The sequence below is a fragment of the Orussus abietinus genome, unplaced genomic scaffold (assembly GCF_000612105.2).
Source record: "Orussus abietinus isolate OABI.00-Male unplaced genomic scaffold, Oabi_2.0 scaffold540, whole genome shotgun sequence".
NCBI classification, from domain to species: Eukaryota; Metazoa; Arthropoda; class Insecta; order Hymenoptera; family Orussidae; genus Orussus; species Orussus abietinus.
Genome location: NW_019394683.1, coordinates 13,741 through 30,801, shown reverse-complemented (window position 1 = coordinate 30,801; position 17,061 = coordinate 13,741). Strand labels below are relative to the sequence as shown.

At 37.7% G+C, this 17,061-nt stretch overlaps 1 protein-coding gene across 2 annotated transcripts in view; it reads right to left on the bottom strand.

Moving 5' to 3' along the window:
• The window catches only part of LOC105702917 (abhydrolase domain-containing protein 2), a 29,644-nt gene that overhangs the window by 6,323 nt on the left and 6,260 nt on the right, over nt 1–17,061 (bottom strand). For both annotated transcript variants that reach the window (XR_001104324.2, XM_012430876.2), the window contains exons 2-5: nt 4,542–4,711; nt 2,667–2,834; nt 1,187–1,373; nt 169–367 (exon numbers count right to left, since the gene is read on the bottom strand). Coding sequence is in view for 1 of the 2 variants with exons in the window: in XM_012430876.2 (XP_012286299.1) it covers nt 169–367; nt 1,187–1,373; nt 2,667–2,834; nt 4,542–4,711 (724 nt within the window). In the remaining variant the exon portion in view is untranslated. The remainder of the gene's footprint in view (nt 1–168; nt 368–1,186; nt 1,374–2,666; nt 2,835–4,541; nt 4,712–17,061) is intronic.

Genomic DNA, 17,061 nt, shown 5'->3' with positions numbered 1-17,061 from the left:
AGAAAGATCTACAGTCACCAGTTGCTTCGTTTCGTCATCACAGAGAGGGTCGCTATAAAATCGTGAAGTCATTAAGCAAAGAGACACACTTAACCAGTGAGTCGCGAACTCTGACGACAAAACGAGGTATGATTGACTGCTAATAGAATTTCGGGACGACTTCCACACCTTTCTTGTGTAAGCTTCGTCGAGCTCGGGTAAGGTCGCCGCGGAAATGATTTCCCGTTCGTTGAGGCCATGTCGTCGTTTCACTTCCTCCGAGAGAAGGACGTGCTTGTGCTTCAGGATGATGTTCCTCATCGATTCGGTCATCACGTAGAAGTAGAAGCGCCTGAAGTTCTGCCAGTTGAGCAGAAACTTTGTGCCCCTAGGGGGGAAAAAAAATATTAATCATTAAACTCATTTCTTCCTCTCTTGTTCTTTCATTTCGCGAGGGCGAGGCTCTCGAAGCTCCATCGGAACCATCGGACGATTCGTTAAGATTACTTCTATTTAATTCATATAACGTCCAAGAAAAAAAATTCAAGGTCCGGGTCCATTAATAAGAAACCTGCGGCACTTCTTGCTTGTGCAGTTTACTGTTGCGTTTACACTGACAGTACATGTGCAGCGAATTAAGCCGAAGGTACTTGCAAAACGACTAGTTAGAGTAATTTGCTTCAACGATCAAACTCTTACACTAAACTTGCAACAATTATACTTGGGCATGAGACGTTCGGCATTAAGAGTATTATGAAATATTACAGTCAGATGGGAAAATTGCGGGAAAATTGAGTGAAAAAAACGATTGCAAGAGATTACTGGCTTGTCTTGTGGTTAACACCTATGATTAGAGCAAACATTTAGTTGCAGCTAGATGTCACAGATGGCGACGTTGGTCTTGAACAGTCGTTGGAATAATGAATTCACGGGATATCGACAGTTTTACGTTGATCTCTTCATCGTTACTTTACCGAAATGACATATGAAAAGCTTCACAGATTATGTAATTCTCAACGTGGACTGTAAAAGACTTCAACATAAATATAAATGTCGGTAACGGGACGCGCCAGCTTATGATGCCACTTAAGTATTCAAAATGACGTTACCACCAAAAAGGGTATAGATGGATTTTATTTTATCAACCTCGATTGAATTTCTTAGCGCCTTTAATATCATCTTAACTATTTAAAGACTCTGCACTTACTCTATGGCATTGTAGCCTTGACAAATGGAAATGCCACCGATGATGTTGGGCAGCTTGTTCGTCCCTCGTTCTCCGATGTACTTGGTCACGATGTTCCCACCTAAACTGAACCCGATGCAAACAACCCTCGTATTCGGGTGTTTCTCCAACAGGTTCAGCAGCATCGCGTGATAATCGTCCGTGTGGCCTGCATCATGATTTAAGAAACGCACCATGAATTAACCACGCGAGTTTAATAGCTATCAGTCCCCGCCTAATCGGTGGGCTGAAAAAGAGATACATCATCGTCATTAATCAACATTACGGGTCGGTCGATGGCGTTAAAGGATGAGTTCCATAAACCGTATAAATTGATCTCTTCCAGTAGTACTTCTACCTCTTGCAATCCATTACACTAAACAGTCTTGTCGCGACATTATCAGCCTTGCATGAACTCATTTGAAAGCGGTTCAAGTGTACTTTTTATGGCACAGTACAATGTATATCAAGTTTGTCAAAATTTCCGTTTCCCCGAAAGATTACATCCTGCTCGCCAAAAAAAAAAATAGCAACAACCAAAAATAAGAAACTAAATATACTGTTTAATATAAAATATACCATTTAGGATAATGTACAGAGTCAGAGGTGATACAATTCTCATTTCAAAAAATATTCGCAATTACCTAGATATGGTTAATGTCTGCTTTCGTTCTGCTATGCGACCCATGATTTTGCACAATTTTCATTGTTAAATGATACAATTTATTAAGGTAACATGAAAGTGTCATTCAATATCTATAAAACGTTGAAATATAATATTTATACAGCTTTTCTCCGAACTGGGCGTGCACCGAATCAATTGAAACTTAAGCACGTGATTATGAAGGCCCTAAAAAAGAACGCGATGCTCGTGAAATTTCATTTTTCAAAGACAAAATTTCTTAAATTTATCCTGGACTGGAGCCAAGATCACATTATTTTTTCGTGAAAAATGAAATTTCACAAGCATCGGGTTCTTCCTTAGAACCTGCATAATCACATGCTGAGGTTTCAAATGATTTGGTGGATCCAGTTTGGAGAAAAGTATTATAAATAATTTCACGTTTCATACATATAGAATGACCCTTTCATATCACCTTAAGCGTGCGAGGTATAATAAAAAATGTAGAACGACCTCGATGAAATTTTGTAGTTCAACGGCAGGTTTGAATTCATCAAACCATTGAGCTAGAGGAGATTCGCTCCAGACTCGTCATGCAAAACCCAATAGATTTTTTCCCAAGACAAGCGCAAAATGGGGCCATGAAACCATTGACCTAGAAGAGATTCGCACGAGACTCGTAATGCAAAACCCAATAGTTTTTTTCTTCTAAGACAAGCACAAAAAGGGGTCGACCCTGGCCTCAAAACGCGAAGGTCTCGTTCCTGAGTAAATTCTGCAAATCAAAGCCCACCCCCCGTCAATATTGTACCACGTATTCCAAAATTAACTCGTACATACCGTAAGTGAATATCCTCGGGGAAGTAAGCTTGACATTGGCGAGAACCCCGATATGATTAAGTACTGCACACCGATAACCGTGATACTGGACGAAGTGGACGAAAGTCTTAACGTAGACACTCTCGGAGCTGTTGCCGATTCCGGGACAGATGGCTATCGTGACATCGTCTGAAATTTCATTGATTACATTGAGATTTAAAGTGATGTAAAAGAGTCAGCCTATATATACATCTGAGAAGTCAAATGGTTGGGGAAAGTATTCACCGAATTGGGTGTACCGATTAGTTTCAAATTTTACCACAGGAATATGGAGGCCCCCAGAGTAGAGGTTCTAATACTCGGGACATTTCATTTTTCATAAAAAAATTTGTTTATTTATCGTGGACTAGAGCCAACGTGGCGTGGTACGGGAACGTTTTCGATGTTTCACGCTTCTTGGAGGCTTTGAATCGATAATGAAGAGTTTCAAGACCTAGCTCGAACAATTAAGAATACCGTAGAAGTGGAATATTACAGAGTCAGATGAGAAAATATGGGAAATACTTTCACTAACGGTTGCAAGAGAATGCTGGCTTGTCTTGTGCCTAACACCTATATCTAGAGCAAACATTTAGTTGCAGCTAGATGTCACAGATGGCGACTTTGGTCCTGAACAGTCGTTAGAATAATGAATTCACAGGATATCGATAGTTTTATGTCGATCTTTTCATCGTTACTTTACCGAAATGACACATGGAACGCTTCATTTCGAATCATTCTCAACGTGAACAGTAAAAGACTTCAACATAAATATAAATGCCGGTAACGTGACGCGCCAGCTTATGTTACCCCTTGAGTATTGAAAATGACGTTACCACCAAGAAGGGTATAGATGAATTTTAATTAATCGACCTCGATTGAATTTCTCAGCGCCTTTCATATCATCTTACAAAAAAACAAGTGTCTCATTCGAGTGGATTGATTTGAAGGGGGTTTCTCTTCACCTTAACGTAAGTCGATCTTCATATACGTCAAAGTATTAGACGGATCAATCCAACGCCCTTAAAAAAAGTGTTATTCGAGTCGATTGATTTGAAAGGGGTTTCGCTTCACCTTAACGTAAGTCGATCTTCATATACGTCGCTATTACGTTATATTAATGTTCATTTTCCTTGAGGTAGAATAACCCTTTCAGTGTCGGGCGAAAAAGAGGTGCTTATGCGAAGATAACCGGCCGAATTTTACGATTTTACTAGGATTTGGAAAAAGGCTCATAAAAACCAAACGAAAAGCAATATTTACATAATTCAAAAAGCAGGGTATTAAGGACAAAATAGAGAATAAAACAGTGACGCTAACTTTTCTATATTAATTGAAAATTACATAAATAACAAAGGTATAAGTGATAAAAAAAAAATAAAAATTGTGTTCTCTGTTTCAAAACGTAATTGCACATAGGAAAAATAATCTTTTTATCATAAATTTATATAGACCGTTTATTGCAAAGTATATACTTTAAATTTCCAATATATTTTTTAATAAAATAAGTAATATTGCACAAGAAACATAAAAAATAACTCCAAGGCACATGGTAGACGCCGGACGGATTATCTCATCCGAAACAAGTAATTATTATAGGTTATAGGTTGTTACAGGGAGGTTATAGGTTGTTATAGGTGTTGTTGTACTGTTATTTTAATTCTCTCGTAATGAAATTAGACTATTTATAACGTATTATAAATTTATTTTGAGATAGAGATCTCTCGCAAAGCGAATAGTAAAGCGCTACAAGGTCCGAGTCGATATATCGGCTCTGGCACTTTTCGCCAGTGCAGCGAGGGCCGATATATCGGCCTCCGGCACTAAAAGGGATAAAGTGCGCATAGGAACACTCACCCTCGAAGGAAGAAAGGGGTTGGTACAGATCGTAGGTCAGGGTCGTCTCGTCCGGTAAAGCAACATAAACTCGCTCTCCCGTTGGCCAGGGGCATTTCACTCTTCCGATGACACTGTGCACCACCGTCTGTACATGTCCGCTGAAACCCCATAATCTCGTCGGCTTGTATCTGAAATGAATATCAGAAATAAGTACAGTATATATTAATAATAAAAAATATATATATATGAGTCATTTATTTTGAAAGTGGTCTAAGTCCATTTATACTTAAATTGAGATATTTAAGGGTTTGCGTTTCAATGCAATTAAAAATATACGTACAGGATACCAATGAGTCATACCGCTTAAGTGTATCTAAAGGAGTTAAATTTACAGTTCCTATTAAAATAATGGCAATTATTAAGTGAATAATATGCGTTTTCTTACCAAGAATGGGGTTAAGCCACTTTCAAAATTAACAACCAGAGTCGTTATAAAAATTTGAAAGAGCCCAAGGTCCATTCGACATAATTTAAAATGCTTCAAATTGAAGAAAAATAATACTCAATTTATTATTATATATCTTTACAACACTTCCGAAACAATATTTATGCAATTCAGAACATTTCTTAACTACATAAAATACAAAACAATTTACTGCTCGTCTACATTTCGTGTATGTGAAAGGTATTTAAAGAATCCACGATGTTCCGGTGGTATATATCGTAGTAGGTCCATTATGTTCTTGAATTTCGCTCTTGTAATTTGTCTTATATTTTTATAAAGTCGTGTCAATACAATATTTTCGAATATTCTTCGTCTACGCCGACGTGGTAATAAATCCAGGACTTTAAAATGTTCATTCTCATTCATTGAGGTCCTACAGAAAATTTGGTATGGTTCATTTCTGACAAAACGCATTTAACATATTTTTAACCAGTTTATCGATTAAGAAATAATAATTCAATTAAGTTTGTCGTTATAGGGTGGGACTCAGAGTCCCACCGTGCATATTCATGCATTAAAAAGGTGGGACACTTTTAATACCACTGTGCCTCAAAGAGTTAAAGCGAGAATGATTTTAACACCGTTAAGAATTCTCCTTTAGCCCCATTATTTCTCCTCGTGTTCCTTCCCGGTTTACAGGCATCAAAACACTAAAGCCGACTTTCTACTCTGCTCTTAAACGAATGATAATCGAGGAGGATGACAATGACGTGGTTGAGAAATTTCTCTTAGACATTCAGCGGGACATGTGCGCGGAAATGTTTCTTTTATCCCCGCAAATTGTTTCTTCCCTACCATAGAAACTCCTTTAAGGAATAATCGCAATTCTCGTTGCGCAAGAACTACGTGGGCACATTAAAGCCGCGCAATGAACTCTCAGTATTCGCCGATGATTTCGCATCGCGTGACTTTTCCTCTTCCTAAAAAGAATCTCCATCTCCGGAAAAGCGTTTGCGCTTAAGGTGAAGTGACACGCGTCGAGGAACTTGATCGACGTCGATAAAGATTTTTCTAAATACCTACGTTGCCGACGTTCGTTTTTGTATTGACTGCTGTATCGAATTGTATTGGGTATTGTACCAAATGGCATACTCCACCTGTCGTTTTCGTACAATAATTATAAAGAAATCGAAGTAAAACTCCAGAAATTCTCTGGATTCATGCTTTCTGGAGCCCTAATTGACTGCAGAGGGACACCCTGCGCCATTTGTGATTTCCAGGTCAATTAAATTTTCACTCCGAGACCTCGTATTACCATCGTTTCGGCATAGAAGCGCATACAACACTTTTTTTGCCTTTATCCCGTTCAAATTCGAGATTATCGATTACCAGAGTGTTCTAAATTGTCGTAAAGTTGTCCTGACCCTTTCGTTTCTCGTATCAGAGCCTTCGATAATTGTATATCGATCGGAATATGAGAGCTCGACGCCATTTTGGGTCTGGTCTGGGCTGAGATAAAACCTTTTTGTGAAAAATCCCAACTTTGAATGTGTCAGGACAATTCTTAGATGATCAGGAGTGACGTGTCAAAGTTTCGAACAGTTTGGTCTAATACTCTTTAAAAAAAGTGTTGTATTCGAATCGACTGATTTCAAGGGGGTTTCTCTTCACCTTAATTAATTATCTCTTTTTTTTTTAATCCTCGTCTGAGATTCCCGGAGCTCGCAAGGTTCTCTCCTGTCGTAAAGTACGCAAGTACGTGCAATGAATTCTTAATCGATCGAGACCCCTCAAGGTCTGGGACAATTGATGTAATCGATCCGTAAACTTGGTTTATTCCACTTGTGCGACACGGGCTCGAGCCTCGACATATCGCACAGTTATTAGGCTTTTTTTTTTTTTTTAATTTTAATCAAGCGCGGTGAAAATATTTCCACCTAAGGAACTTCACAAATCCCAAAAATGCCATGAAATAGGACCCTTTGTCGTGAGATTCATTAAAGTAAAAGCAAAAAGAAAGAAACACTATAAAAAAATACTGAGAAACGCGACATATTACAGGTGTATTATTTTCCTTTTTTCCCGTTATCAAGTAATTAATATTTATGCAGCTTGGAATATAATAACCTGCAATCAGAAAACCGTACGAACCATTCTCTTGCCTAATATACATTTTTATTTTAAACCGTTAATATTTCTTCCTGTACGTCGGATTTCCTATTTTCGTATCATTTTCATACTGTTCCTATTTTTACTCTCATCACGTAATAAAAAGGCTTTTTCCGCTTTTCGGTACCGTCAGCCGCAGCAATAAGACTGCAGGAATTGTTTTTCCCTCGAATATCACGTATTCTTATTTTCGGCTCATAATGTTCCTCCCTATGCATCCGATGCACTTTCTGCATGCAAAGTGCAATAAAATGGTGCTGGCCGGCATTTAGATGCATTTGCGAGGAGCATTCGTGACCGGAAGAAACTCTCGATAATTAGATACCCGGCGGAGCAATTAGCTTAATAATGCAACAGCTGAGTACTCAGTTCCGGCTGGAAATTAGTGTCACACGATTAAAACTATTAAAAATGTCGAGTTATTTAAAAAGAGTTTATCTCTTAAGTGAGGTCAACCTTTAACATCCTCCGAGCTTTTTACTCACTATCATCGTTTGTTTCCATTTCCTCTTTTTATGTGGGTCACAGCGCATATTCCACGTTTAAGTTGCCATTATTATCTATTAAGGAGCAAATTCGATTTATATATCCCGAATTTTTGTTTAATTTTTTAAAAAGAGCTCATCTCCTGAGTGAGGTCAACCTTTAACATCCTCCGAGCTTTTTACTCACGTATTATCGTTTGTTTCCATTTCCTTTTTTTATGTGAGTCACAGCGCATATTCCGCGTTTAAGGCGCCATTACTTATTAAGGAGCAAATCCCATTAATATATCCCGAATTTTTGTACGGATCTTTGTACACCTTTATTTTCATTTCTATGTTATAGAGATAAACAGTCTAAAGTGTAACTCTTGCCAATGTAAATTATTTCCTCCTTAATTTCCTTTTCAGCAGATTGTAACAACGCATATTCCAAGCTTGAGATAACATTATCTACCAAGACGAGAATTGGACTAGTAATATTCCTTTAATATTATTATTAAAGTGATATGAAAGTGATACGAGGGGTCAATCGTTTATGAAACTTGTTCGTCCGATCGAACTGAATCGTTCAAAAGGTTTTTCTAAACACCTACGTTGCCGACGTTCATTTCTATATTGACAACTGTGTCGAATCACATTGAGTGTTGAACTAACAATAATTATAAAGAAATCGAAGTACAACTCAAGATGTCCCCTGAATTCATAGTTTTTGAGGCCCTAATTGACTGCAGAGGGACACCCTGCGCCATCTGTGATTTCCGTGTCAACTAAATTTTCTCTCCGAGACCTCGTATTTACCATCATTTCAGCATAGCAGCGCATAAGACCCTTTTTTTGCCTTTATCCCGTTCAAACGCGAGTTTTCCGATTATCAGAGTGTTACAAATTGTCGTACAATTATCCTGACACTTACGTTTCTCATATTACAGCCTTCAATAATTGGATATCGATCGAAATATGAGAGCTCGACGCCATTAGTTCTGCTCTGGGCTAAGTTAAAAAATCTTTTTCAAAAAATTCAATTTTTGAAAGTGTCAGGACAATTCCTAGGTCCTCCCAAGTCGTGTGTCAAAGTTTCAGACGGTTCTATTCAATACCCTTGAAAAAAAAAGTGTCTTATGTCTAAATCGACTAATCGATTAGAATTGACTAAATTGAGGATTGTTTCACTTCACCCAAATTGCGCTCTAAATAAATGCGATGGAACATTTACATTTCTAACCCATGATCAACTTGGAGGTTAACTTTAACCTACGGTTGGGTAATCAGTGATTTAACCGAGGTTTGTAGAACCGGGCATAAATATTGTTATCTGCCGTGGAATGTAATAACTCTGTAATATTATCAGAATTTTTCTTAACGACGTATACACGTTTTTTCCATTCTTCGTTTCTTTTTCCTATCGACATTACGACAAATCGTAGTCCACGCTCGAAGTGCTATTATGCATTCCACAACAGCTGAGCTCGGCGGCTGTGTGAACCTGCAATCCAGTTTGAGGCACAAAGAAAATTATCAGGCTTATTAGAATGTTTCTGTAATGTAGACGTTGTGCCATTTTTTTTTTGAAACAAAAACCAGAGCTGTTAAAAAAAAGATAAACAAATTCCGAAAATGATTATTTTAACGTTTCTGAGATTCTGGGAGGCTCCGAATTTTCCTAGCTGTCAAGCCTAACTCCTATCGGTTTAAACAAATTCTGAGTTCAAGTACTATCCCCAATGTACGCACACAAATTAACAGAGAAAAAAAAATCATAAGAATAGTGAAAAGGAAGATTTTAACTTTTTTAAGGACTTTACTTTTCTTCACTGCCAAGGACTACTATCGGTCCCAACAAATTCTGAGCATATAAGTACTTCCCGCGATTACTTGTGTAAATTAATGCAAGCCACTGCGAGAAGCCTAAGCCGTGGAAAAAAAAAAATTTTGTAAATGCTCATTTTAACGTTTTCGACGTTCTGGGAGGCTCTGAATTTCCCTAACGCCAGAGAACCCATTGGAGTCGAAAAATCCAAATTTCCACGACTTCGGAATTTAAGTTCATCTTTTTGAACAGCTCCGATTTTTAGCTGTGTGAACCTGGAATCCAATTTGAGGCACAAACAAAATTAACAGGCTTATTGGAATGTTTCTGTGACGTCGACATTTGTGTCATGTTAAGTTTCGTATGTGGCGTTTTTTACAAAAACCAGAGCTGATTTAAAAGCTAACGAAATTCCGAAATCGTGGAAACTTGGATTTTTCGACTCTAATGGGTTCTCCGACGTTAGGAAAATTCAGAGCCTCCCAAAACCTCGAAAACGTTAAAATGGTCACTTTTGGAATTTTTTTTTTTTAATAGCTCTGGTTTTTGTAAAAAAAAAAAGAAAGTGGCACAAACGTCTACATCACAGAAACATTCCAATCAGTCTGTTAATATTGCTTGTGCCTCAACCTGGATTCCAGATTCACACAGCTCTGATTTTTGTAAAAAAAAAAAAGAAAAAGAAAACATGTCACAAACAAAACTCAATAGGACACAAACGTGTACATCGCGAAAACGTTCCAGTAAGCCTGTTAATTTTCTTTGTGCATCAAATTGGATTCTAGGTTCACACACGGCGACGGGATTGCAACTGCAGGCACCTTACGAGGTGCATTCCGCGAAGGCTTGCGAGATGGATCCTTCCCTCGAAGAATATGCCGAGGCGAGTGGCGAAAGGATTCTCGAATAACGTCTGAAAGTACCTAAAGGTCTTCCATGCAAAACACTGCAAAGAGAAGGCAGAGAGGACAATGGTAAACCGGCTCTTTCCTCTCGCCATTGACCAGCAAATGCAGTTTCCTGTATTTTTCCTTTCCTCTGTTTCTCTTTTTTTTTCTTTTCCTATCCTCAGCATTTACACATACAATTTTAAAACAAGATTTTCTTTTTATAGATTTTCCTTCATCTTATATTAACGCATTCAATATACTGAACATATCCTAACGCTTTTTCGCGACATTTTCCAAACCAGACCTAACGTTATGATAAAAGCAAAACGAATATTATACTAATATGATTCCTAAATAAACCGCATATGAAAAAATAAAATGAAATCTAATAAGAATTGCGCTGCATTTTTTAAATCAATGCTTATTACCACGAAGTAGGTTAAGGAGATACAACGCGATGTATTAAAAAAATCGTCCCCACTTTAGGGGTCCAAGATGTTCAGATTTTTTTTCTTATCCAGTGCCGAGAGCGCCTCCTCGATAAAATCTTCCAATTAATAATTACTGTCTGTTCGTGGGTCTTAATCACATTAAAAAAAAATCACATTTTGTACTTCATCCGCGGATTATCGTTTCGCTTTGCACACCTTAATTGCAAAATTGAAGGCATTTTAAGTCATTTACGTCGGCAGGAAATGTTTTGACCATGTAGTATTGGAGTTCCCTCATTTTCCGCGCGTGGCGCTCGCATCGTTAGATCAGCAAAAATCTGCGATGCTGGTCTCACACTTTCTGTGGAACCGCGACCATTGACGTCATGTCTAATAAGACATGCTACTACATGCTTCTTACGTTATAAAAATGAAGAAAAACGTGCATTGTAGTAATAAAGCTCGCATATACATAGCGTGTTAAAAAAAAACCGACCATATATAAAAATAAAACCGAATCAATGTCAGGACGGCGATCGATAACAGACGGTAATTCGATCGGCGAATCCCGAGTGTAGGATATAACAAGTGTAATATCGATTGATTTGAAGAAACTTGAGAGCTCGACGACGCGTTGCGTCTTCGAACGAAGTACACGCCTTTAAGGTGAAGTGAAACCCCCTTCAAATCCGTCGATTCTAATACAACACTATTTTTTAAGGGTATTGGACCAAACTGTCCGAAACTTTGATACATGACTCTCTGATCATCTAAGAATTGTCCTGACAGATTCAAAATTTGGGTTTTTGGAAACAATTTTTAACTTAGCCCAGACCAGAATCAAAATGGCGTCGAGGTCTCATATTTCGATCGATATACAATTATCGAAGGCTCTGATATGAGAAACGAAAGGGTCAGGACAATTTTACGACAATTTAGAACACTCTGGTAATCGATAAACTCGCATTTGAACGAGATAAAGGCAAAAAAACTGTGGTATGCGCTGCTATACTAAAACAATGGTAATACGAGGTCTCGGAGTGAAAATTTAATTGACCTGGAAATCACAAATGACGCAGGGGGTCCCTCTGCAGTCAATTAGGGCCCCAGAAAGCATGAATCCAGAGGATTTCTGGAGTTTTACTTCGATTTCTTTATAATTATTGTACGAAAACGACAGGTGGAGTATGCCATTTAGTACAATACCCAATATAATTCGACACAGCTGTCAATACAAAAACGAACTTCGGCAACGCTGGCATTTAGAAAAATCTTCTTTATCGACGTCGATCAAGTTCCTCAACGTGTTTCACTTCACCTTAATGGGAGACCTAATCAGTTTATTAAAAAAAAAAAATAGGGTATTCAAAAATGCTTATTTCATGCGTGGATTCAATTTGAAAGCGCAAAAAGAAAATTGTTGAATTTAAAGCGTTTATATTTATTTATTTTTTTTTTATATTTTGTTCAGACAAACCAAGTACCTCGACCTGAATTTGTAACAAAAAAAGAAATTTAACTTCCGAACGATGAGTAATTTCTCGACTTTAAGTAAAGGATCGTTGACGTACGTGTCTTGCCTATTTCGATGTTAAATATTTCTTAGTTTAGTACCTCGTTCAGAGAAAACGGCAAATTTAATTACGAGTTGGAAAACCAGTGTTATAACGAGCGATTGTCCTACTATACCTATTTGGAATGTAGAACGTCGATGTGGAACATTAGGACAGGTCGGGAGATAATATGGCTTGGAAAGTGTTAACATTTTTCTCAAGCCAGCTGCTGCGAGGCGAAAATAAATAGACAATGTAATGTTTCTAAAAGTTAAAATAAACAAAATACAAGCGGCGTGAATTACCTGAGATCAGTGAAAACGTAAAAAAAATCGGCTATGAGAAACCTTTAATCCAGTTTGAGGCACAAACAAAAGTAACAGGCTTATTGGAGCGTTTCTGTGATGTAGACGCTTCTGCCACGTTGAGTTTTGTTTGTGCCTCTTTTTTTCTTTCCAAAACCCAGAGCTGTTAAAAAAAAATAAACAAATTCGGAAAGTGACAATTTTAACGTTTTTGCGACTCTGGGAGGCTCTGAATTTTCTTAGCTGTAAACCTCTATCGGTTCAAAAAAATTCTGAGCATAAGTACTCTTCGCAATTTACTTACGAAAATTAATGCAAGCCACTTCGAGAAGCCTAAGCCGTGGGAAAAAAAATCTTAAAAATGGTCATTTTAACGTTCTTAAGGTTCTGGGAGATTCTGAATTTTCCTAACGTCAGAGAACCCATTGAAGTAAAAAAAAAACAAACAAACAAATTTCCACGATTTCGGAAATTTGTTTATCTTTTTGATCAACTCTGGTTTTTGTAAAAAAAAAAAACAGCCACAAACAAAAAACAACATGACACAAACGTCTACATCACGGAAACATTGCAATAAGCCTGTTAATTTTGTATGTGCCTCAAACTGGATTCCAGGTTCACACAGCCTAGAAATCAGACAAATTTGATATGATTGACTAACTACATCTATACACGAATTCGAAACTCAAAGATTTGTCGAAATAGATCTGGCCATTAACAATTTCGCATTTAACAACCCAACAATTTACCTCAAACACTCGTTATTCGCATTTTCTCGAAACAAACCAACCGAATTCAGAACAGCCCCGTGGGAAACTCGGTCTATTTATTTCCACTACCGTTAATTAATCAAGTATTCGAGTATTTGTTTATTTAAGTTAAGAGCCACTAATGCCCACGACACGCGGAGAATCCTGAAGGAAGCCGTTCTATTTTCTTTTTTTTTTTTTTTAATCACTCAAGTACCGCTAAGGTGTATGATTCACGGCATAATTCCTTACAACAGTGTAAACGACCTTAATAAATCGGCAGGCATTTATTTCCATTACCGTTAATTAATCAAGTATTCAAGTATTTGTTTATTTAAGTTACGAGCCACTAATGCCCACGACACGCGGAGAATCCTGAATGAAGCCATTCTATTTTCTTATTTTTTTCTTATTTTTTTTTAATCACTCAAGTACCGCTAAGGTGTATGATTCACGGCATAATTCCTTACTTACAGCGGTGTAAACGACCTTGGCTAATAATGGAGAGTGGATAATGAGGCCTGCCGGACAGGATAAAAAGGAAAAAAGTGTAACTCGCGTGCGGATCCGAGCATACGAGCGACGATTATTATTCTTTCACATTTACGTCCGAATGCGCGCCCGTTGTGAAAAATGAGTCAGAAACCTAGGTACGTTACTCGAGGTAAACGGTTGGGATAAATCGGCAGGTATTTGCCGGCGTGTCGTACGGGAAAGAAAGTGCGAGCACACTTCCATTTTCACTTAAGCTCGACCGAGACGGAAAGTAAAACTTGGAAGTGTATCGATCGAGCTGCGAAATGACGGCCAATTAGTTGGGGCTCTTCCGGGGCGTTAAGGAAGCCCCATTTTTTTTTCTTTTTTTTTTTATCCGTCGAGGTACTGACACTGCAGTTTCCCACCTCTCTCCCAAATTGCGGCACCGATTTCCCAGAAACTTTAACCTTTCGAACACGGAGCCATATCAACATATGGGCGAAATTCGTCTGACCGTGCAGGCAATATTGGACCAAACGTCGGGCGCCTTTAGGAGCTCTTAGTAGCCGAAGGGTTAAGGTGATATGAAAGTGTCATATATACATGCCAAAAAAGTAAAGATATTTATATAACTTTTCTCCAAATTGGGTGCACCGAATCACTTGAAACTCCGTCACAAGATTATGGAGGTCCTAAGAAAGAACGTGATGCTCGTGAAATTTCATTTTTCGAAGAAACATTTGTATTCAACCCGGACAAGAATAAAAAAAGAGGCTTGTTTCTTTTTCCTTCGAAACATGAAATTTCACGAACATCGCGTCGTTTCTAAGAGCCTCCGTAATTACGCGTTAAAGTTTCAGATTATTTCGTGCACCCAGTTTGGAGAAGTTTTATAAACATTTTGGGATTTTGATATATCCAGAGTATAACCATTTCATATCACCTTAACGAATGAATATTCACACCCAGGGTCGGGTAATTTCCTATTTATTCGAGGGCTTTTGACGTATATTACGTAAACATAGAGCCGCCCATGGTCCTCCGATCATTTTGCCTTTGTCCCTTTGTAAAAATTTCCTCCATATTTTTCGCATGATATCAACGAAACGATCGCGGCGATAGTAACAACACAAAGTAAACGGTCGTATAAATAAAAATTACAAAAAAAAATCAAACTCCTAATACGCCGTGAAAATTAATCGAGCAAGTTTTTCCGGAGTTCATTGTGAAAAACCACGGCTATTTCCCGGTAAAGTTACCGACAGTACAGTTTCTCACTTTTTCCCCCAAATTACTTCGTATATTTGTCTAAAATTTTCAAGAGTGATTCATCATACATGAGAGAACATTTGCTCGTTAAGAAAATTCCACCAAACCGAACGAAATGTTATGAAAATAAGAACCGAACGCAGTGGAGTACAAAAAAGAAAAAGGCTAAAGATAATGAATTAATAACAAGACACGAAGACATCTCAATCACGACATTACGTTAGGCACACTCTTGTTAATTATTTATCTTATCCTCTCTTGCACCTCTTAACCCTTGCTCTTATGAACTGTACCGTCTGTACTTTTTTTTTTAATTCGCCTCCTTTCGCGAGTAATCAGTGGAACGTCCACAATGATAACGATGCAGAAACATAAGAGAAGACAGTGACGCAAAAATCTAAAAGAAGACAACGATGTAGAATAGACATAAAATATATAAATATCTACGATGGCCGGCAATTAATGAAGGAAGAAATGAAGGACATTGCAGTTTCCCAATTTTCTCCCAAATCGCTGTATGCATTTCTTTGAGACTTCGAAAAAGTGATCTTCGAACTCGAAGGACTATTTCCCATGACAAAGAAGTATTATCATGACAATTAGAGAAATGTCAATGATAAACGCCAGAATTAATGTACTCCCATTTATTATCAATCTCCCTATCGCAGAGAACCGCAGCTTTTGTTCGAAGAACATTAAGAATTATCTTCGGAACTTGTCCAACATTTCAGAAGTTCGAGGGGTCCGCAGACATCTGAATAAGACCTTTCATTGTTTACGGATTTACTCTTCGATCGCGCCTCCTAACCTTTGACCGTGTACATTGTCCCGTCTGCCGATTCTTTGTTTTATTATCTATTTTATCATTCACCGGAAGATCAACGAACGCTTCCACAGGGATAAGACACTGTATAATAAATGTAAATGTAAAGAAAAAAAAGAAAGAAAGAAAGAATTAGGATGATTCGACCGTCCTAAATTGCAGGAACAAAGTTACTCTTGCATTAGAGTTTTAATCTCGATTGTATCGAATAACAAAAATGTTATTTTACTACCGAATACGGTCATTGTTATTCCGTCATCGGGTTTCATCTCGATTGAAAGGTTTCTCCGATCTGATGGCAGGCTTTGCGCAAAAGTCATAGACCTTATTGACAAAAATATAAAATAACAAACAGGCGATTAAAGGAATTCCCTAAAACCGCGAAACGACGCATATTAATTCTCCTGAAAGCTCTCTAACAATTGATTCTCTAATTTTTCCACGCAATTCATTGAGAATTATACATATAATATGTAATGACATAAACAATTATAAACAATGATCTTCCGTGCGTAATATATATTCCTCGGTGAAAGAATCGCAAAATCCAAAAATAAAGATCATGCAACTCAGAGGCTATATTGTTCGGGATATTTTAGAGAGAGTGACTCAATTTCGGTTTAAACAGTACTTATAATTACTGATATTTGGTAATAGTTGCCTCTCGTTATGCTAAGCGACATATACGGTTATCATATAAGTACAACTTTGATTTTTCGACCTTTCAGTTTTTTTCATACTCCGTGTATTTAAAAAATGACCGTATCAAGGAAAATAGGAAAAAAGAACGAATGTCCGTTTAACCCATTTGCATCATAAGGAAGTATGAAAAAAGGGTCCTTATCATCGAAATTTCAGGCTGAATGATAGTGACCAGTAAAATTGAGCGCATATATGCGCTCCGGTGATAATGACCAGGAAAACTGAGTGCATATATGCGCTAATGATGCAAATGGGTTAAAAGGATCAAGTAATCTCCGGAAAACCGAAAAGAGTCATCGGATGGAACAAGATATAAAGGATTTCGAAATCAAGGGTTACCGTTTTTCATTTCTTACACGAGGAAATTAAATAAAATTCGGGGAAAACTTCTGAAGAAAAAAAAAGAAAAAAAAAATTGGACAGTGGTCGATGG